Source organism: Rhea americana, unplaced genomic scaffold, assembly GCF_003343005.1.
Source record: "Rhea americana isolate MKP2758 unplaced genomic scaffold, rheAme1 scaffold_3, whole genome shotgun sequence".
NCBI lineage: Eukaryota > Metazoa > Chordata > Aves > Rheiformes > Rheidae > Rhea > Rhea americana.
Genome location: NW_028186423.1, coordinates 11,902,058 through 11,926,118, shown reverse-complemented (window position 1 = coordinate 11,926,118; position 24,061 = coordinate 11,902,058). Strand labels below are relative to the sequence as shown.

The 24,061-nt window shown below is 37.7% G+C and overlaps 1 protein-coding gene across 6 annotated transcripts in view; it reads left to right on the top strand.

The window, feature by feature from the left end:
- KLF12 (KLF transcription factor 12) overlaps positions 1–24,061 on the top strand; it is a 258,868-nt gene that overhangs the window by 60,942 nt on the left and 173,865 nt on the right. For 5 of the 6 annotated variants that reach the window (XM_085309508.1, XM_085309504.1, XM_085309505.1 and 2 more), the window contains exon 2: positions 16,433–16,496. The exons of the other annotated variant lie outside the window; for it this stretch is intronic. In XM_085309508.1, coding sequence (XP_085165634.1) covers positions 16,476–16,496 — 21 coding nt within the window. In that variant the 5' untranslated portion in view covers positions 16,433–16,475. The remainder of the gene's footprint in view (positions 1–16,432; positions 16,497–24,061) is intronic. 6 annotated transcript variants of the gene reach the window in all.

Below are 24,061 nucleotides of genomic sequence, written 5' to 3'. Positions count from 1 at the left end.
TTAAAACAGATGCTTTGTCTTGAGATTGATTCAGGGTGAATCTTGGTGCTACAAGCAGGTCTTTTAAAGATCCAGTGATTCTGTTCTTGGAGCTTGCATAGAAGGATGTAATGACTTTGAGGTAATCACAGTGGTGTGAATTGCCAGGGATAGACTGGATGATCTCTTGAGGTCTCTGCCATCCTAGTTTTTACGACTTCTGAGAATTCTCTGTTGACAGCTCTTTAGATGGCAACTGAGATAATGAAGCTTTACAAGCAGAGGAGCACAAAATGATTAAAGATCCTTTTTGGCCCGTATGTGACAGGAGTGGAGGAGGAAGACTGGTGYTCTCCTAGCTATATCATCCCTGTCTTGCTAAGCCCTTGTAGGTAGGGAGTAGCTCTGAAGAGAGGGGGGCTCCATTGTCTCCTGGGTCTTGTCTCCAGTTGCTGCTCCTATGGAGGAGGTATTTTGTCTTTGTCTAGTTTTTTTGATGGAGGGGCAGACTGAACCCTGTGAAGCAAAATGGAGGTAATTTTTGAGTTCCATAACAAGTCGTCTTCAGTGCATGTTGGTGTCATGCTTTCCAAGACCTAAAGGAAACTTTCATGATCACTTATAAAGAAGTTTGCAGAGCTCCATCCTTCCTTCTACTGCCTATATGCCCATAACAGCCCACAATATTGCTACTTTTTGTTTTGAGTTTCCTTCCAAAGAGAAAGGAGGAATGTGCTTTTACTATGTATTCAGTCTTTTATCTTGAAAATGGACTGTTTAGTTTTATAAAAATGTTAACATTCTGTTTGGGACCTTTGAACTTAATATTTGTATTAGTACTGTGTGGAACTGTTTCTCAACATAGAAAAAGAGACTATTTAAGATCACTGRATTCAAAACATGAAAAAACACAGAGGACAAAGCTGGTACTGCTGTTGCCATGATTAGCGTGCTGATCTTCAGAAGAGATTTACATCCCTGGTACATCTTAGGGATGTTAATTTTGTTTGAAGACTTTTTAAATAAGATTGAGCGGGGATAGAAGTAGGATGTTTGTGAATGTTGTGGATGAACCTTCATAAAAGTATACTTCTACTTTCGTATAATATCTTCTCTCTGAATTCAATGTGATGTTTCCTTGTGGGCTTTTTTCAAACTCAAATAAGAAAAACAACACAGAAAAACATGATATTATTTCTCTGAGTATGTATTTCAAAGAGTGCATTTTGTATTTGCTGGCATGCTTCCGGTAAATATGTTGCCAGTGAAGTGTGTGGATTTTCAGTGAATTTGGTTGTTCCAAASCCAGACCTAGCCGCTTTTCATTTTGAAATGGTGCTGGGTATTCTAATCCCCCTGACTCTGTCAAAGCTGTTTAAACCGTTGGCTCTATTCCATGAGATTTTCCATATAAGAGGATGACTTACATATTTGATTTCCTAAAGATTAAGGAACTGTCAAGATTTCCTGACTGCTCGACACATGTATTTTAACATGCCTGCTGTGGCCACTGGGACACAAAAGCAGACGGGCAGGTGGATCACTGGACCGATCTTGCATTATTGTCACTTGGTCAGTTGATAAGGGAAGAGAGATGAGAAAAGTGGGCTTCCTCTGTATATTAGATTGGAAAATGCAGCAGAAAATGCAAAATAATCTGACCACAATACTTCAATGGGACTAAAAATAGAAATGATTCGTCTGGTGAAAATTGCCCTTAAATGCAAGAAGCCTCTCACTATTTGCCCTCCCCAGCTGTAAGCCTTCAGTTCAGTACCAAGTCTTAATAGGCTGTAGAGAGGTGATAATAGGCCTATGCTTAATATAGCCCCGGTGGGAGCAGTTAAAATTTTAACCCTTCAATATGCATTCTCTTTGTAGGTTTATGTGTGGATTCATATGTCCACTTGCAAACATAKTTTTTTAGAACTAACTCTTGAAGGATCTCAAAGAACCTGTCCCCAGATGTAGACATTTTTTGAACTTAYGTGTTTTTGCCAGTTTTAAGTTCAAAGTTGTAAAAATGATTTTGATTTTAACTGCAAATGTACAGGGTTTTTATTTTTGGTGGTTTATTTTTATTACAATCCTATCTATAAAACCTAATTTTAACTGTTTCTTAAATTTTTTTAATTGAGAAACTCCTATTACTTTCTCCTGCATATACTAAACTCAGTCTGTCCCCCACAAGTGACGTACTTGTTTTGAGTTTTAATCACTAACTCCTTGTCTTGCAAAAATAAACAAGTTATATCCTACTTCATATTTTAAGAATAAATGTCAGTTAATTAAAAAGAAATATTTATAGTGGACATTTTAACAGAATCTTAAGTGTAGTAACTCAGCACGACAATCATTGGTAATCGTTAGGATAAAAACATTTGCCCCTTGTGAAAGTGTTAGTTATTTGTAAAATTCATTGTGTTTATTATAAGAAATACTGCAGTTACTTTTACTTTTAATAAAACTGTATTTTCACACTATCTTAATATTATGACATTCGGCTATATTTGCTATTAATGCTTCTGGACCACTGTCAATATTTTGATTATATGTTTTGTTATTATTAATTAAAGTTTGCTCTTGTAGTGATGCCTTTATAATTACTTAGTCTTTGATAACACAGACTTTTCAGTCAGTGTTTTATGAGACAGGTTCTGTTTTGATGGCATTTTGATATTCCAGGAGTTGCTACCAATAGCCACCTATGCCAATACATTGAATTCAGAATAGTGAAAACTCAAAATATGGAGACTAGTGAATATATATATATATATAAAATACATAACCAGGAATGCAATTTATGATGTAGAGAAAATAATTATCTATTGTATTAACAAAAACTTTTGATAACCTCTATTGTTAGTGGTAGATTGAACAACAACATTGAGTTAAAATTCAGGTTTTTAGTGAGAGAAAATAACACCAGTCTAAATGAAACTCTGAGAGGTTTGTTGATCCAAAATTATCAGTGAATGAGCAGTCTACAAGGTGTGTGTGGGGAAATTATCAAGAAAGGAGATAAAATGAAATCTGTAGGAAGAGTAATGTAGAGTAGGTGGGACAAGTCACAGAGGAGTGTTGGTTCATAAACTCTTCATTAAATTGTTCCAGATTGTAATTTTAAAATAATTTTTGAAACAGAGGAAAGTAATACTGTTTGGCATGAGACTGCCCTCTTTCTGGAGGGAGAACAGGATAATCTGGTTACCAACTCTGGATACCTTGAAATTTATGGCTAAAGGAGCTGATTCTGTCCATACTTGCACACTGACCTACAGCAGGAAGGAAAAACTGCACTGAAATAAAGGGACTGCTCCATCCTCCAGGGCTGCAGGAGTACCAGAAATACCTGCTGAGAGTGAGGGAGACAGCAAGGGCGTTTCAAGAGTCAAGTCAGGAGGTTTTAAGTATCTGGATGAATGTGTCGGTGGGAGCAGAATCTGATTGCGACAGTGTTTAAAAAGTAGTGGTGGAGATGTTGGACATAAGAGGGAGGTAAGAGGAAGTATAAGGTTTTGAGATCTGGACAGCAGTTTTTTTGCCATGAGTAACACAGGACAGAGTTGATGCAACMCGAGGCAGTAGAAAAGCAAAAGGGTCAGAAGAATCTCTAACAATCTAACACTGATTGTAGAGTAGGAGTAATCAGTTGAAATTGGTATTACAGCAAGAGCTGTACTCACTGTCTCTTATTAAAAAACATTCCTATAATTTAATTAAATAGTTAATGTATTTTAGGAGCTTGCTTGTAATTCAAAAGAATTAGGTACGTGCATTCCCGGGATTACACCAAGGATAGATTCAGCCCCAGGTGTATCTTCAGCTAGTACATTGCTGCTGCTACTAGTTAGTTGAAGTAATGTACCATATGAGGTGTTAACTGCTAATCCAAAAGTAATCAAAGGGATTTGATTTTTTTTTTTTAAAAAAAGCTTTGTTTAACAGGGAATTACTGCATTATTAAAGTCAACCTGAATATCATCTSTAGCAAACACATACCTGAAAGTGTCACCATCTGCTGGATGCCTGATTGGTGCCTGTGGACTGCGCAGTGGGCCTCTTTGGGGGCTGAGCGCCTTCTTGGTGCTTCATGTAGGTCTCTAATCACGGGACCTGAGGTTAGTTCTCTCTGTGTTTGGTTAGGAGAAATGGTGAGTATAGTTCTTGAAATCAATCAAGATTATAGAACTTTTTAGTGAGGATAATCACAGATTCTGGTGACTGACCAGGAATTGTTTCTCTTGTCTTTGATAGAAGTGCTTGATGCTTGCCAAAGACATGCTTGATGTGGAGCAGTGTCTGTAATGTCACATCTATGTTGTTCTCCTTTTTCCTRTTAAGTGTGGAGTATTGCATATGTGTGCAAACAATTTTGTTCTTTTCCATGGTAATCACTAGTATCGCAAGCTTTTCTGTGTAGCAAATCATTTTTATTTATTGCACTCTTCTTTCTAAAAGTAATCAAATATGATGTGCCCACTTGCTAGCTTGTAGTGGGAATGGAGGGAATATAAATTTGGAATTGATGCATTTTTTTTGGTGGTAATGTTGAGTACTGGAATAGACAGTCTGACTGAATTCTGAAAGTTACAGAATGAAACTTCTTGTTTTTTAAAAATGGCGTTATTCTTCATGTAATACGGAAAGGTTTTCTTGGAACATTTTTCAGACTAGTTTAATAAACCAAGCAAAATGACTTCCTTACTATCACTAGTTTCTGGTTTTGTAATTAAAAAAAAATTGTGTAATTAATGAGCAAAGCAGTTTTATTAGCTTTTCTGGAACAGCTTTGCATGCAGAAAGTTTAACATGGGTAGTGTTGCCAATTCCTGTTTGATAGCAGTGTTTAACCCTCTCAAGCTTACATTTTGTTTTATTTTTTAACTTGTTCTGAAAAAGGGATTATGCTTTCAAGCCTACCTGGCTACATTGAAAAGCATGACTTTTAAAGTCTYAAAAATCAGAGGTTTTGATCAGGTTAGTAAGGCAATCTAAGACTTGTTTAAACTCCAAAGGTCTTAAAACTTTTGGTAGATTTCATCACGTAGCACTCTTCAGATGACTAGGTACCATTTAATTTGAAATAGTTTTCAGTGAGAAATGTTTCCTAGAATCACTGCAGTGTTACAGCCTAATGAATTAGGCCCTTGAAGTGTGTATTTCTTTCCATTAACTGTAGAGGCATGAAGGGTAACTCTCTCAGATATAGATGTCTATATGTAGGTGAGATGAATTTTGTCAGCTGGCGAGAACTGTATTCACAGAGGTTAATCTTCAGGTTATTGTTTCTCAGATGCAAAAGGGAGCAATTGTTGAGCCGCAGTTAAGATTGTTGCTTTACATACTGGTCTGCAGAATAAAAAGGCACTTGCTTATTGGAAATGAGACAGTTTCTGTTTTACACACTTGAATACGCAGGCAGATGTGCAGATAGAATTTTCTCCTGCAATACTGAATGATGCCGTGCGTTGAGTTACTACCAAAAAGGAAAAAAAAGAGAAAAGCCTGAAAAGTCAGTCTGTCTGATCGGTGGTGGCACTGCATGGCAGGAGAAGAGCAAATATATCTATTTAAAAAAGGACAGAAAAATAACCAGAGCAACTTTAAAAATACCTCTCAAAAATACATAGACTATTAAAACACGGAGAGAAATGATTAGAGCCAGGGATGCTAATGAAATACAACCTGGTATGTAACAGGTTTTTACCAAAGGTAGATCATGTGTCCTGACAGAAACCCCTTTTTACTAAGGTAAATCAGCGCGTGCAAAGAGTGTTACAACGTACTCTAAAGTTTAAGCTGTTGGGGTGGAGGATGGAGTTTCCAGTGGAAATCTTCAAGGAACAGTATTGGGATCAGTCTTATGCTTTTCACTCATTGCAGAGATGCCAAGAGTAGGAATCTGCTTCAGTGACTTTCTTTGAATTTTAAATAATTATTAAAAGATTTGTAAGTAATTACTGAATTTGATAGTGGAGCTGTTTCAAGCTGGTCATTACCTGATGGGAACAGGGAATATTCAGACAGCTTTCTCCCTTTTCTGAGCTTTTTGCATACAGTATTTTGAGGGATAAATATTAGTAATAATGCTAGTCTGCACTGTCAAGAAAGGCCATGTTAGGAGGAGAGACATTAAAAATGATTAATGAAAATACTAGTGGTCAATTGATCAATTTTAGAGAGTGCACCTTCCTATTAAGAGACACTCATCAGCCACATTTGTATCATGCCAGCCAAATAGGCTCGTTACACTGATTAATAGCATCCCTGCTATCATATAGTGACCCGAATTTAAAGCCTGGATATATATCAGCTCCTTCACGTACGTAATTACTGTGTTTTTTTTCTTGCAAAAGCAGTTTGTTCGTTCCTTTCTAACTGAAAGCAAAAGAAGGGACTCAAACTGTATTGAAATCAGTGATGGCATTTACTGTGGATTCAGCAAAGGTAGAAATAGGAGCTAAACATAACTCCTCGCCCTACAGACCAGAGATGCCTCCAACTATTGGCTTTATTTTTCATTGGAAGACCAATATAGAATCTGGAAGCAAGAATGATTGGGTTTCTTTGGGGTATAGCCTGGAACTTTTTTTTTTTTTTTTTTTTTTTTTTTTTTTTTTTTTTTTTTTTTTTTTTTTTTTTTTTTTTTTTTTTTTTCAACTTTTTGGTAAATTGCGGGAACCCATCCTCTTTTTAGCTGTCACTATGCTAACTGGAGAAGTTAATGCTTCATGATGTTTTTCATCACCTATGTTTTGGAGGAACATAATGAGGTGGACTTGCCTGAATTGCTTAACAGGTTTTCACTAACTTATCTTACACAGGTTAACCTGGTTGGAAGGGTCTCAGAGAAGTAGCTCAGCTGGCACTTTTGGGCAGGTGACAGCCTCTAGCTTGGGAGCTCTTAAAATGAGTGTTTACTCTTTGCTGCATATGTCACAGCTGCAACAGGATCAAAATAGATTTTACAAGCTTCTTTGGGTTATATAGCAACTTACAGCTTACAGTAGTCATCTCTGCTAGTGGTGATGATTTTGCTCTCACTTTTAAAACAAATTTAATTACCACAGCTTTTTTTTTATTTATTCTTTAAGTAGTTTGGTTTTGCTGTGAAAATTGGCAAAGTGCATTTGGAACTGTGGTAAGGGGAAAGCTGTGTGGTATTTTATGGAGACTGTAATGACAGTCTTTTTGTACTGTAATGACAGAATTTTTTTCTTCTTGCTCTGTTTTTTGCGTTGTCCTGCTTTTCCCTCTGAAGATGACTGTGAAGAGACTCTCTAATAAGTTTTGGTACATGTGAATGAAATACTTGCCAACTGAGGCTGGATTCATACATATTTCACAGTTTCTCACAGATAAAATTTTGTGTACATGTGCTCTACTACCAAAAAAGCTATTTCTGAAAGAGGTTCATTCCTGTAGCACGTGTTTGTTTGGGAAGTATGTGTAGAACAGTAGGCACATGAGTTAAGACTGGAAAAATTGATTCATTCATCAAATCTGCTTTTTAAAAAAATGTTTTTAGAAGTAATTTTATATGTTAAGTCATTTATACTTTTGTGAAATGAAAATTTGTCTTTTCTAAATGAGTTTTCTTGTAACAAACATTTTTCTGTTGCTAAAGAAACTGCACTGTATGGTATATTTTGGTGGAATTTGAACAAAAATGATCTGATTTGACTGAAAGAGATCATATTGTGATATTTCCACTGAACTGTTTGTCTGTARTTAAAATGAGGCAGGTCATATGGGTTCTGTGATTTATATTATGTKGGTTTTTTGTTTTGTTTTAAGTTTGCCTCTCCAAAGCTCCTGATGTTTTGCTCAAAAGGATGGAAATATTTTAAAGTCTCCTGTGTTCTCTCATGGTTCAAGTCAATTAAAAACAAGCAAACAAACAAAAAACAAACAAACAAAACAAACAAACAAACAAAAAAAACCAAAATCAAACCCAGAAAATCCTCCTGTATATTTCTTTATTGCATCATCTCCTCTTGCGAAGCTAATGTGCCTTGGAGAAAACTAAGGAATTTGCTGCCTTTGAGGAAAATGAAAACAAGTCAAGGCCATTGATGTATTGTGCCATCAGGTCCCCGTTTGTCAACTTTGAAATCTGTCAGTTTGGACATGTTAGCTGAGTGCTGAAGGAGGAATGTGTTCTATATTTTACCCTCAGATCTGTAGGATTATAAGTCATTCACAGGYGTTTCCTTGTGGGGGTGTCACTACTGCAAGCTGAGGTTGTCCTTTTATCTCCCAGTGACAGTAGATAAGTTTCTATATCCAAGAGTTAACTTGGAGTGGTCTAACTACCGTTGTTTTTGGCTGTTTTGAGGGGAGCAAAAGCTCTTAGTTCAGGTGGTTATCTGTTCGTATTTGGCTTTCTATAAGCTGAGTTGTACTTGCTTACCTGTGCAAGGGATATGTCTGGAGCAGAGCAACCAGGTTTCTCCTTGGATGAAGCTCAGGAACAGYATGGTGATTGGACCAGCCCAAGGCACACTTTCAGCAGGTGGTGTGGGYATCACTCTGTTGGAAGGTCCTATTCCTTCCAACCAGCCATCACCTCCAGCTCTATCCTGGCAAATCTTGTACTCTTGCTTGTGGTTGATTGGASGGTACCTCTGAATCTAGTGTGCACCATTGCATCGTGATACAAGTGCACAAATACAGCAAGCTGTGAAATARCCTTTTCAGCCTAAAGAAATATTTTTTCTTAAAAAACATTTTTTTTTAAGTTAGACTCTTAGGGCTACTAGGGTCCCAGAGAAGTTTCAGGTTCTTCTTTTCAAGGTACCTTACTTGATTTAGGGGTGGTGAAGGGTTGCAACCTCAGGAATCTTACTGGCACCTGTAGAAAAGGAGCTGAACTAGAAGTATCTATATTAAGGCCCACAGCAAGGCATGATGTAGTCATACAGCATTCTGCACTGGGTGTGGTTTGTGCAGCGGCTTGGGAAGGCAAACAGACAGCAAGGTTTGTGGCTGGCTACCATGCCAGGGATTGCACCAAGGGCTGTGCTGTGTGGGTAGCTGGCCATTCCTGTGGGCATGAACTGTGCTGCACTAGCTGACTCAAAAAATAGACATYGATTGCTAGGGTGAATTGCAAAGGTGATTGAGACACGTAGCTGGTGTATCTTCAGCCCACGTTACAGCCTGCTYACTACAGTTAGGTGGACAGAGAGCAGATTCTGGTGCAAGTCTGGAGCAAAGTTGCTTTAGATGTGTAGCAAGGGGCCTTATGTGTTCAGCCACTCTACTTTACAGTTARAGGATTACTGTCGCCAAGAGAAATGTTAGATTATTGTCTGTGCGGAAACTAAGGCTTTAGTAAGTGTCTTAAGGAAACCGGGAACCTCAGCTCTAAGCTTTGATTATTTCATTGAGAGMTGTGTACAAGTGTGAGCATTGTTTGTTCTTCTAATAGTCTCTGGGATTCAGCAGCCTCTWATCAGGAAATAAAGAAAATCCCTATTTTATTTTTTAAATAGGTTAGAATATAAATAAAGATCAAATTGGCAACTTAGAGAAGTGAGCAAAAATAYTACTGCCTGTACAGCAAGCAGAGCCAAGTCAATTAATAAACCTTCTCTGAGTAGAGACACTGAACCAGCAGATGTGATGTGGGTGAGGACATTTGAAAAAGCTGATCTTTTTTAGCAGAAAGAAGTAAGAATATGATGCCTGTACAATTAAGTCTTTTCGGTACAACATCTATATTCAATACAGTCAGTGTATTTAGGATTCTTTGGGAATAATGTGGGTTTTATTCCATTTGGTAACATGAAGATGAGAAAGAATCATTAGGAAGTATTTTCCCTTTTATCCTACTGCTCCCAGTGAGAATATATATGAAAAAAATGAATTCTGCATTGATGCCTCTGTATATTATGTGCAGTGGGTAGGCGGTGCCTAAAAGGTGACTGTTAGGGATTAGATAATAGGGAATACGATCAACTGTTTAAAAAAACTTAAAAAAAATACATTAGAAATTTTAATACAAGCAAAAATTAGGATTAGTAATTCRCAATAATTCAAGTTCACCCCCACAAGCCTACTAGGAAGTAGGCTGATAGTTCTATGAACTTGAAGCATGAACAGTCTTCCTTTGGTTACCATCATTTTGGATTTTACATTTTGACTTCATTTTAAGTGTACTGAATTGCATTTGCCTTTTCAGAATTGTAATTAAAATGTGGAAGCACAACAGATATGATTGCAGTGTAAAATTATGGTAATCRGTTTTTTACTGTTACTTTTTTATTTCTCAGGCTCGTAAGCCCTCTTGAGCAGAAATCTTGGATGGTCATTATTATTTTGAGAGTAGCACRTACTTTGCAGGTTCTTAAACATACACTTTTTAGAGTTTGGCTGAAAATCTTACCTTCTCTTAGTAGTATACTAGAAAGTGTGCTTTCTGCAGATTCTTTATGACAATTATTTCCAAAAATGTTTTCCTAATTCATCAGCATCTTGTGGTAGGGTGTTTGTATGTTTTTTTATACATATATATGTATGTATGTGCATGTTTTTTATACATAATRTGTGTGTGTGTGTGTATATATACGCACATACATATATACACATGCACACATATATAAAATTATATTATAGCAAGAAAAGACCTGTTAAGTTCCTTTGACTTTGTGCACAGGCTGGCAGGACGTCTGAGTAGAAATTTAACTCTAATGAGGAGTTTGAACTGTATGAGGGTAGATGGTGAAATAAGAGACCATGTGCTGAAAGTGTACACTGTGTAACACGAACATTTCCTTGTGCCAGAGAAGCAGTCCAACGTGATATGTGACTGTGTTTATCAGAATTTTATTCTATTTAGATCTAACAAAACCCAGTGTCATTCCACTTAAAATAGAGATGTGGAGGGAATATCAGGGTTCCAGAGCTATCCATTCAAGTGACTGAAAGTGTCAGAGATAAGCAGGACTATTCTTAGAATAAAAATGCAAGGAGAATATATTATTTTGCCCCATTTTTACTATGTTCCCTGCAATTTACTGCATTTTTATAGTTTGACCAGTGATTATTAGTTGAATCTAGGCGTTTGAGAACTTCATTAATTCTATTAATTTTTAAGTACCTTTTTCTACCTTTACAATGTGCCATTGCACATAACTTTGTCATCTTGTCATATTAAAATACTTTGTGCACATTCACACAGCTCTGCGGGTTTTTTTAGTTATTATTGAAAGATACTATCTTTTACAGAGTAATGATTCCTTGAACTTACGTTACCAGAAATGTAGCATGTGTATACACACATGCACATGTGCACTTACACACACACACACACACACACACACACACATATATTTTTTTTCAAAATGGACCATTAAGTTTTAGAGCGAATGAGCTACTATTAAAATTCTTCTTTGTGTCTGGAAGGCCTCAGAACTTAAAAATAAATAAATAAATAGAAGACCTGTAAAGAATAATGTTTGGTTTTCTAAGTCTCTGCTGAAAGACTGTGTAAGCACTCCCTGAAAAGTAGTTGTTGGATAACGCCTTTAAAGGAAGGAGGAGACACATTGCACATAGGCTTCATGCAAAGGAGGATGTCCTGTTAATGAACCAGTCATCTACATCTGGCCAGCTACCTTCTCTTTTTCTGTGCGAATACATTATCAGACTATAACACTAAAAAAATAGCTGCACACTTGGTTGAGCAAAGGATGCAGTATCTCGCTCTGTGAATGATACCCTTGTTTTGTTCAGATGTTGCAGGGAGGGTTTAATATATAGGTAAATTCTAGTTTAAGTGGCATTTCTGTGTGGGCCCCACCAGGCTTCAACTGAAGTCAGGGCAGATGTTCAGGAGGAGCCAGATCACTCTTCCTCTTACCAAACTACAGTCTCCTCATTTTTGCATACCCCGGGGACCRAGTTGGCGGCAAAGCTGTTGCTTCTTACCTTGAGTCGTGATGTATTTTGGTAAGCGTGCACATCTCTTCTTTCCCTATGCTAGACGTCATTCATTCTAGGAGTCTGTATGAATATTTCGATCTGTAGGAGTTCAGGAGAGCTAGGTATCACCTAGCAACAAGCATCCCARCCTCTGTCTTCTACTACTTTTTCACTTTTATTAACACAGCAGTGTAAACCAGAATTTGAAACATTAAGCTATTTTTCAGAAATATTTTTAATAATTTAAGGTATTTTTTGTCATGACACCACGTAAGAGTAACAAAGGTATAGGAGGGTGGAGTCACTCTTGAGTATTTTTAAGACAAATTGCCATCAAAGTCTACCAAAAACTTTAACTGAAGACAAAATACACAGTTGGTGACAAAATGCATAGTAAGTGCTCTTTGTAGTCCTGTGTGGTCTATAAAATACGTGTTAGTATGTGTATATGTATGTAAACTTAACCTAAACTGAGTGTATTTTAAACTATTACCTAGTTCATCTTGCAAAATTGTGATGACTGCTGATTTGGACAGTAGCTTACACCATTTAAAGTTTTAACTTTTTTATAGAAAACTTTGTGGCAAAGTGTTTCAACTAGTTCAAGTTGCAGTTATACAGCATTTCATTTCTGAAGAGCCTTGGAACTAGATTGAGGGGAAAAAAAACTGGCACTTGAGGTGCAATTCAGGTAGATTTTCATGTATACTGATCCAGCACATTGCTGCACCGAATTTCAGCCTCACCTGTCCTTTATTGGTTCTAACTCTGAAGCACTGTTAAAAATCTGTAGCCATTGTTTTTCTGTAGCTTCTGCGGAGTGTCTTATTTATGGACCTTATGAATTCCCTTTCAAGAACTAGAAATGTAGGAAGAAAAGGGCAAGTATGATGTGTATGCTATTAATATACGGGTGGCCAGCCTCCATACTGGGTTGAAGATAATCCCCATTCCATAGGGCAAATGCTACAGAAACTGTGCTTTCAATTATTCTACTGCTCTAATGAAAGAACTTGGAAGAAGTTTTCTGTGACTCAGGGCCTTTGGAAGGGGTTAAGAAAGTTTAAGTGTAGATCTAAAGGCTTTCAAAAAGAAATGTGCATACCTTTTTAAACTAAAATAAATAATTCAATACAGTGATTCAGAAGCATGTCTGTGCCCAGATAGGGAGTGTGCTTGGTGGAGGGAAAGGTTAAAACAACCTGATTCAGCAAATGAATTAACTTTAGGCRTATGAATGAGTTCGTCCTTTACAAATGTATGTACCTGTATTTGCTTGAATTAGAAAACTGGGRAAGTATAACATGAGAGATGCTTTGTAATTGTGTTAGTGGAGAGTTCCTTAAAAATTACCCATTTATAGAAGAGAGATGAATGTGATACTTACATTAACAGAGAAGTTCATACAATTGGTGTAAAGATTTTATACATTCAAAAGTGTTTGAGAGAGAAAGAAATCTTTACATGCAGAGTAGCCTCTGTTTGTACAGAAACATGCATCGTCTGATTGTCCTGAAACCCTTTTCATATTTCTTGCTCTATGCCATGAATTCTTCTCCATTCCACCAGCTGATGGGGGTATCGTTCAGTGTGGGACTACCAGTGCATTTATTCTGATAAAAAGATATTTTTCATGGACTAGATGCTTTTAATTTCTGTTTGTTTTTCTGTTGCCGGAGGAGATGGAATCTAACATTTGGTGGCATGGATAAGCTTTACAAGTCTTTACAGTCTGAAATACAATTTTAACATGGTTAGCTTTTGGCTGGAAGTGGACGCAATTCTGTTTGCAACTTAAGTTCTATTTTTTTTTTTTTAGTTGAAATTGTCAATTTGTTATATGGTTTGTTCTGTGATTATTTAAAGAYTTTTTGTCAAGGTCTTGATTCAAGTATGTTGTGCAGTTGTCTCATTTTGCTGGTAGATTTTCTTTTGGTATAAAACCGCTTTATACCAATGACAGATGGTTATGTAGCAGAAAGGATGTATTAGATTTGTAAGGACAAATAATCCAATTTTTCACCTGTGTTTCCAAATCATTTCATTTGGAGCTTTCCAGCACTTCTGAAAATGAGGTCACAGAATTGTGGAGTCACCAGTTGAGCAGTTTTCAGAGAAATACTTAGCTCTTCATCCTCACCCCAAAAATAGCCTAAAATGGYCATGGTTAAAGAGGTCTTCGGCCTGTATGCGTGGAATTTGTGGCAAGTGTGCATTGCCTGTCAAAGGGGGTGCTGTTTGTCACTCTTGCTGGAGGTCCCATGAAGCCTAGGAGAAGTCTTTAGTGACCTACCCACCRTGTGTGCATGTTGCTGAGCCACCGTGGGGCCGGGCTGTGGGCCGGTGGCTTTGTGGGAGCCGCTTTTGTGCTTGCTCCACTTACCAAAGACACAGATGARTGGAAGCACTTTTGTGAGCCTGTGATCCACCTGAGAAGACGACTAGAAGGATTCAAAGTGCAGAAGAAAATGGATAATTCAGTGCTTGATAAATTGTGCAAACACGGGGAGAACTGATAAGCAAACCCAGTTATTTATAGTTGCTAAAGAAGTAGCTTTTTCACTGGGAGGGCCATCGTACATGATTTAATAATGTAAAACAACTGCAGCTCTGATTATTTAGATAGCTGCAAGTTAGCAGTTTAGAAACACATACCCATGTTTTCTTTATTGCCATAGTCACAGTAACCTAATAGGACCTCTAGCATTCATGTGTAACTTGAAGCTAAGTTGCACTGTAGGAGGGCTGTATGTGTATGCTTAGAGAGAAGTAATGATGAGAAAATGTGGAGAACTGGAAACAATTACAGGTCAAAGGAGCTTTCTCTCTGACAGAGACTCCATCAAGCTTTTGCATACTGTTGCGTGTAATTTAAAAGAGCTCGATGACTGTGTCCTTTCTTGTTTGGGATAGATAACCACACTGTGTAAATCCAGGACTCACCAAACCTGGTCCAGTTGTCCCATTTTTTTKGACATTGGCACAGAGAAAGAGCTGCTAGAAAATCAAAGGTTGTTCTTCTAATGTGCAGTTCAAGGTGTGTGTAGAGGAAAGTTGATAATGTCCAATGCTTGCTGGCTTGGTTTGTGCCAAAGAAAATTTGCTTCATGAAATGGAAATTTTGAAGCAATTCAAATTATGCCAAGGGAGATTAAACAAAAAAAAAAAAAAAGACAGTCTCCAAGATGCATCAAAAGCCAGGCAAATAGTCAACAGTGGTTAGAGCACTGTAAGTATACAATATTCAATTACGTTTAGTGAGGTCAGTGTTTCTTGGATTTTACAACCTTTTATGACTCATATAAATATTAATTTTAAACTTAAGCTATTTTATTTCTAAGAAAATATTAAAGGTTACTAGTAAAAATATAAGTGCATGGTGTTTCATCAAGTTAATATTAGCACAGTATATGAATGTGTACTGATTTTACATTCCTACTGGACTCACCTGCTTTGTTTTCATTGTAAAACTTTGCTAAGTTTGTTGAAACCTGTTAGCCATGTTACTGTATATACAACCATAATTAAGTACTCAGTTGTGGTTTAAAAATGGGCAAATGATGCTCTGTTACTATTTGAAGGGTTACCTTATTTTGAATGGTATAGAAATAATGGAGATTGTTTATGATAACTTCCTGACAAGGGATTAGGTTCTTGATTTCACACCATTTATATTATTAAGAGACATATGTAAGTAGAAAGTGCTTCTCAATATATCCATATATTCTAGAAAGTAGTTTAAGACATACTGTCAATTATTTAATCTGTGAGAATCCTTGAAAAGGATTTTTTTTAAAAAAAAAGCTTTAAAAGATTAGAATACTGGATTTGTGTATTTTCTTAAATTTGAAAGAGCTCCTTCAAAGTGTACTGCTGTATTTAAATCTCTGTTTTACATACATTTTTATTTTCTTTTATGGATTCTTGTGGAATCATAACTAAAATAATCATAGAAAACCTTTCATGAAATACATATTTAAATTTTGTAACAGCCTTCAGTTATTTTCCGTGGCTGGAATAGTGACTGAGTTGTAATAAATGTATTTACTTTTTAACGCAGTTATTGTGCAGATCTCACATGATATTTCTGGGAAACACATTTTGAAATACCGGTAAAGATTGTTCATACTCGCTGTAAAGTTAACCTGTACAATCATATGGTACTGATATATAGTGGGCCCTGAGGCTAATTAAAGCAGTYGGGATTTAGTACATTCAGTAACGGGTCAGAAATTTAAGTGACTGATAGAATTGACTAAAACCATTACTTATCAGGAAATAAARGACTCTTTCCAGTATATTTTTTATTTAGCCTGTTCATCCAGTTTTATTTAAAATGCTTATAAAGTTACTGTTCTTCTAACCTTTGTTTCACTATAGAACAGATTTCTGTGTTTAGATTTTCTGTTTATACAAGCRGTAGTATTTGAGAAATTATTAAAACCCTAAGAAAATACATCAATTATGTGCCAGTTTTTCAGCTCTCTCAGAAATACTAAATTATTTCATCATTTCTTCTCAGGATTGAAGTGGATCAAGGGACGAATAGATGACTGAATATTCGTATGAAGAGGAAAGCCATAAAAGTTAGTTGACATTTTTACAACCATATGCACTATAAATATTACTGCTATTATCAAAAATTTATATTGTATTACAAAACATAATAGATGAAATTATAGCATGTGAAATTCAGACTGGCTCTGTCAGGCAAGGGATTGCTATATACATAGCTTAACAGAACAGTTTCTGATTATAAACAAACAAGCAAATAAACAGACCTGAATGTTCAAGGGAAAGCACAGTACATTAGGAAAAGAGGTAATTCCATTGAAGTCAGGTGTTTCAATGGGCAAACACACAATGGTATTTATTGTTCTGTGCAAGGATGAGGGCAGAATTAGACAAGAAATGTCTTCCATTGCAGCTGTTGGTTATCCAGCTTAATACATTGTTGAATGTCACTCAAATGCCACATTGTCGAATGTTCTTTAGGAAATCAAATAGATTATGATATATTAATAAGGATCTTAGTGCTTTGTTTTCTTATCGTAAGGAAATGGCTGGTCCAGCAGTATACATGTTCTATGCTATTTTTTTTAAAAAAACTCTTGGTGTACTGCAGTGATTTACTGACTTTACTGTCGTTCTTTATAAAGTGATAAAATTGAGTAGACCTTGACATCTGTCAGTCTGACTAGTTGATGACTGTGAACTATAGATTCTGACTGAGATGCTATGTTAACTGGTGCCTGTACTATGCCTGTAGGTTTGCACAAGAGCAAACGAATTGTAATGACAAATACAGCGCACAGTACAACGTGATAGAGTGTAGCAATTCAACTAAACAAGGCATTTTGGAAACTCTGCTGGTGATTGTCAAGAAGTGACATGGTGGAAAATCTTTTTTATGTAAAGCTTTCTTCATTCCTTGAATCACAGTCAGGGATGGGAACAATCAAAAAACTARCAGCTAAGATTTTCCAAAAGTGCAGTGTCAGTTAACACCAGAATTTTAATTTTGTATTCTGTTCATTGTAGCAACATAATTTAGTAAGGCAAAGGTTGTTGCTTATCTCAGTGATAATTTGGTTATATCAATATCGAGCGGGTCAAAAAYTTACAGTTTACTGACAACAGATTTAGTAGACGCTGAAGAGTTTAAGTTTCTTCTCATGTTAGAATTTTTTGTGTATTTGTAAGAGATAGTAGATGTGCTGATCTTAGATACTGTATGATTCACAAGGAGCTTAAGACTTGAAGGAAGCGTCTGCGTCATTGAATCTCATCTCCTGAAATAATAGCCAACAAAATAATTAGTTCAGAAGTGGCCATAGAACATCTGTTTTATATACCAGAGGTCCCAGAAAACACCTCAAACATCCGGAAGCCAAATTTAAACCCAAATAGAGCAAATGGGATTAGTAGCTCTGTATCAGTGTTTACAATTCCTTTCCAGGGTCAGGGACCCATATGCCCACCAGATATTAACCAGCAGTTGCTGCCTGCTCAAACCAGCACACAGTCTTGAGGAATTTTTCTTTTGTTTGGTTGCTGACTTGTTCATGGCTGCTGTCTGTACCCATCTCTGATAGCTTGGGATCGGCTCACTTCGTGAGGGAACAGACACTTCCCTGCTCAGACCTCCTGACTGTGAATAGCAGAGTGAAAAAGGAGTATCTTCTGAACGCTGCTTGCATGTTCCAGAACTGCAGGAGTAAAATTCTCTACAGATGGCCTGGGAGGCCCTCTTTTACCAGCAGAAAGTTTAACGGAGTAAAAAGACCAGTTACTTATCTGTAAGTTATYGCTGAATATTAGTATGTTACAATGTACTCCTCATACTTTACCAAAAATAGCACAACWCAGAGCAGTTCCACCACAGCATAGTAGTGGCTTGCATTGAACTGTYTGAGGAGAAACTGGGTCAAATTAGTAGACTACAGCAGGTATTTGGCTTGGGAAGTGGCACCAGGGCAGAAAATTTCAAGGGTTTGTGAGATCCTTACGAGGGACAAACGTGACCAGAATTATGCACAAAGGAGAGAGGACTTTCAGATCAGACAAACACAAAAGACTTCTTGACTCGTGTGGCGTTTTCCYAAGTTTCTGAGATGTAAGCATCTCAGATCCCAAGAGATGCAGCACTGCTTCTTCTGTATCTATGTTCTTAGATCTGCTTTTTTGATTCAATGCAGGGTGATGGCAGAAGGAAGGAAGAACAGCTGGATGGCTTTTCTTCATTCCAAACTATAGTTTCAATCTTGCATATCTTTCTGATGCCATCCCACAGTAAYCATGAGGAAGCAGTACCAAACAGGTGAAGCTAAGGAAAGGGGGATACTGAATTATTTCATTACCTGTTTTCTGTTTGGCAGTCTTTGCAAATGTAGGGCTCTTGAGTCCAGCTGTTACTCTTCTAATTTTAGGTCGGAAAAGTACCATGATTAAATTGTATAATCAAACAAACAAAAAAAGTAGTTACGTGGAGGGACTCAAAATCTGAGACTAAAAATTGCTTTTCTGGGAAGACTAATTCCAGAAAACTTAAGCAATAGAGGTGAAGAGGGCTCTTCTGTGGTCACTTTTAAAATCAGAGGATGAAGTTCTGGCTCTAATAAGAAAGAGATTAGATTTTACTCTTTATCTGATTTCAGCCTTTCATTTTGTTGTAGAGCTAAGAAAACATGCTGCTTTGCTAACCAAATTTTAAAAGCCAAAGTATTTCCATTATTTAAAACGCAAATATGCTGATATATCATTAGCAGCGTAATCAACTTTTGTTCCATCATGTGTCCTGTATTGATATACTTCAGCCCTCTGATGRTCTACCTCAGGCCATATCATAATATATATAAGTGGAGCTTTATGTATAAATGACACCTAAACACATGTGCAACTATTAAAGGAAATATGAACATAGATTTTTGTTTYCTTAAATGAGGTCAGAGGAATCTATCCCAGAAAAAAGGGGAGATAAATCTAACAGCATACATGTATTTTGAGTGCATGTAGCTTACGATGATTATACGTTGTCCTTAATAACAGGTACAGCATCTAGAAATTCAGTTCTTTATTCAGCCTGACATTTAAAATTTACATTCAACAGTGTGCAGTGACTGAATGCAGATTTATGAAGATGAGATACTGATGCTGAAGCTGATAAGGAAATTGATAACTGTCAGGGAACTATAGCTCAAAAGGTTCTGGGGAACTTAAAGTCCGTGRCTTTAGGTCAAAAAGAAATGAGTAAGACTGAGGGGAGATCAGAGAGCTAAGTCAGAGGGCAGAAAGSAGAAGAGATGGCACAGATTTAAAAGGCCAGTTTGCATTATTGTTAATGAGTGGTTTTGGGTGCAGTCTCCCTCTTACATTGTGGTTTCATGGGTAACCTACAGAAGTACAACTGATCAGTAGCATTTGGTCAGGCCTAATGATGTTCTACGGTGTTTAATGCAACACTCGAAAGGTGATATATAGAGGAGAACTGAATTCAGTGGTGTTGGAAGCTTACTGCTGAACTGTGGGATTAGCAAGAAAAGTACTGTTGCACAAAAGTAACCTGTATGTCATTCCTTTTAAGAAACAGCCAAAAGCAAACTAATTTTAGAGGGAGAGACTCAGGGCAAGGAAATCTCTTCCAGAGCTCATCCTGTCCCAATCTCTATACCTCTGTTTTTCCCTTGTCTGTCTTTTCCTGACTGATGCCAAGCAAGATCTGGGAGAGTGCAGGTCATCTGAGCTGCTAGTTGTGTGTGTGGTACTGTAGAAACCCARCTGATGCCATCCCTCAATAATCATAAGGAAGCTGTGCAAAATATGTGCAGCTAAGGAAGGCAGGTACTGAGTTATTTCATTGCATGCTTTCTGTTTGGCAGTATTTGCAAATGTAAGACTGAGTTCAGCAGTAATGAGGATAGGGCTGCCATTCAGAGGGATCCCGACAAGCTGGAGAAATAGGCTGTCAGGAACATTGTGAAGTTCAGCAAAAGCAGAGTCTTGCACCTGCAGAAGAATATCCACATGCACCAGTACAGTTTGGAGGCTGACAGACTGGAAAGTAGCTTTACAGAAAAGACTCTGRGGGTCCTGATGGATAAGCTGGACATGAGCCAGCAGTGTGCTCTTGCAGTATAAAGGCCAGCAGCATCCTGGGCTGCATTAGTGAGTTGCCAGCAGAGGAAATACTTCCCTCTGCTTGACACTCATGAGGCCTCTGTGAGAATAACGAACCCAGTTCTGGGTCCCTTCCTTACAAGAAGGGTATTGTGGTCAAACTGGAGTAAATACAGCAGAAGGCATTGCAAGATGATGGGGGCTGCAGCTGCCAGTGTGTGGGAGGGCTGTTTTCAGCCTTGTGTGGGGAAGGCTAAAGCAGATCTTACTGTTGTCTTCAGTTAACCGTGAGAAATTCTGACTGGGCATTAAGAAAACATTTTGCACTCTGGGGATGACCGCACAGTGAAACAGATTGCCCGAAGGCATGGTGGCATCTCTGTTGCCTAAGGGCCTTGAGGAATCAGAAATGACAGGATACAAATGATTAACTTATTTTTTTATTAAATGTATTTGAGGGTATTTCTATAAAGTCTTATGTCTTTATTTGTGTAGTGTATCCTGTTAGAATACAAGTAGCAGAATTCTAATAGCAGTATGGTTGTATGTTTGATTACTGTCATATGCTGTCCCCTCTGAATTCACAAATACAGTTTTCCTAGAAAGGAAGTGACTATTCTAAATGGTCTTTCACATCTAACATTATGCAGTGGCGTCTTGGAGTACGCTTCTGAATAGAAACATCAACAGGATAAAATATATTAATCTCCAGGGAGTTATCTAGCAGAGAGTTATCTAGCACTAGCCATCAGTCCATCCGTTTGTCATGTCTTTTTCGGTTTAGATTATTCTCAGGCAAAGAGGCAGTAGTTTGATGCTTTGTCTTGATTCATTATGATTATAAATATCTTGGATAAAGCAGCGTAACAAATGACCACTTAAAAATGACGGATGGCCAAATTCAGTAAGGCACAGGGTCTATGAAGTCCTTTTGATTTCATCTGTTGTCTAGCATTTATCAAGATCAGTCCATTAACAGTCGATTGGTGATGGGTATTTAATGAATATTTACAGTATGAATAGAGAGCAGTCAGTTTATTATCTGGAGGCCAGTCATATTCATGGGACAGATCTGTTTTTACTTGCAATTACTTGCAAATATACAATTTTTTCTAAAACTGTAGAGTAGGAGTAAAACTTGATTTTTCTTCTTCCCGAGCCTTATCTTCAGAAAAGAATAGCAGAGATTTTCTTCCTTTCTCTGTTACACGCAAAGGTCATCTGCTACATCTTGTGCTGTCTCTTGCTCCCTTCCTTCCCCRTTTGGTGCCAGCATGAGTGATGAGCTGCTGTGCGCAGGCGTGCACTGACAGATGTGCACGCACAGCAGCATAGCCACTGCGCTTGAGCACYGCTGAGCCAGCCCCGAGACAGCTCAGGTCAGCTGTGGCTGGGGTGCAGTAGATTTGGGGCTGGTGCTGATGGCTGAAAAAATGCTGGAGGTATTTCTGAAACTGATTTGTTCCAAGTAGAAAAAGGCATTTAAGATACCTTTCAGCTTCATACACTACTTTTGCGTTTGAACTGATTCATTTTCCCTTTGCCATTATAAAATTAAGAAATGATTTCTGTGAAGGTCTCAGCATTCCTGTTAGACTTCTTTATTATCAGCTGTACAAAATCTGTTCTAGAACACTTCTTTTTTGATTTCTGCTGTGTAGTTGCTTTCATAGTCTAAAAGGTTTCATGTTTATGGGTCTCTGGTCTTGGCTCTGTTCCATTCTTTTCCTAACTGTTTTGGTGTGTTTACATAGTGGTCCTCAGCAGCTGGCTTGGGGCAGGTATCCAAAGCACACAAACATATATACACATAAAAACGGTTCATCAGAGTTAAAGCCTAATTGTATTTGGTGTTTAGCTTGTGACCTGACCTTGTTGAAACCAAGTTGGATTATAATTTGGAGGCTTTTTTCCTTTTATTTCATGTCCTCCCGCCCCACCCTGTCCCAGTGTGGAACAGGGGGCAAATGTTACTGAAAAATCATAATGGTTGGTTTTAAGATTCATACCTCAGAAAGAAAATATATATGTAGAAGTGTTATTTCAGAAGAATGAAAAGTAATGGTTCAAGATAGCTGTAGACTTTCTGTACCCTCAGACTTCAGAAAGTCARTTAAAGTGAAGACAAAGATGGGTTAACCTTTCCCTGTCAAAGCTTTGTCTGCTGTGAAAGCTTCATGCTTTGGTTTAAACTAAATTGAAAAATTGTATTTTCAAGTTGACAGTAAGTAACTGTACAGGAGAGTTTCCCAAGAATCAGAAGTGTCTCTGGCTCCCTAGCTACTCAGCAGGAGCATGCACAATTTGTGTCCCAGTGCTCTCTTTGGAACAGCTCTGGGGTGGTTTAACAGTACTGACTTTACAGTGGTTCTTGAATTAAGTTCGTATTAAACACTGTTTTGAAATAGGAAACGGGGAGATTTGCCTAAAAAGCATGGCGACAAAATTCACAYGAGATGGTATGTAGGAGAGGAAGAAGGCCAGCTTTGTAGTGAAGCTCTCAGAAATGTAATTAATGTAGATAATAGAAGTATTTCAAATTTTGGTCACATTTTGTCAATTCTAAGTTTCTAATCATAGTGCATATGCTGTTAAATTACTAAATGCCATTGTAAACTAAAAGTAGATCTTACTGCTGTTGTGATCTTGATCACTGCTCTTCAGATTTACTGCTACTGATAACAAGTGCGTAATTTGCAAATATGGATGTATATTAGAGCTGCTTTTAAGGATCTGCTGTGGCACCTGTTGAAATATCTGAATGCCATAGAGTGTCTTTTAAAATACTCCTGAAAGTTAATAAATACCTTCCATCTTAGGTAGTGAATGTGGTGACATCTATCATTGGGCTGTGGCATGAGGGCATGTGCAGTTTGAGGGCGCAGTCCTGGAGGTCTGGGCAGGACAGAACTGGTACAGATTTGTCTACACTTTAGGAATCCCTGGAGTAATCAATCCCCCAAACTGTATGCTGGTTTTGTTTATAGAGGAAGCTAGCTGGAGCAGTTCAAACTGGAGCTGTAAAGTGAGTTGAGGGTATTTTCTTTATTGCTGTTTTAATTTAGATTGGGCGCATGCTTCTGTGAATCTCCCAGTTGTGTGTGCTTTGGTAGGCTGGTCTGGTAGGTTGGCCTGGAGTATTTGGGGTTAGGTTTAGCTCAGTTGGTTAGAGCATGGTGCTGCTAATGCCAAGGTCACGGGTTCAGTCCCCGTGTGGGCTACGCTGAGGATTGGACTAGATGATCTCCAGAGGTACCTTCCAACCTTACCATTCTATGAAATCTATGCAAGCGCGGTTCCTATGGGATGAAACTAAACTGGGAGATGCGCTCCATAAGTGTACTGACCTGCTCCAGTTTCTAATGATTTAGACCAAAGTAACCCCTGAAATATGTGTGATACGGACATTGGATCTTCAACAAAACTATCTCACAGAACAGATCACCTCCTGTTGCGCTGCACTACTTGTTGATGTAGACATAGCCTAGTAAATCCGCAGCGTGCATGGGCTAGGAACTCACCACCTGGGATTGTG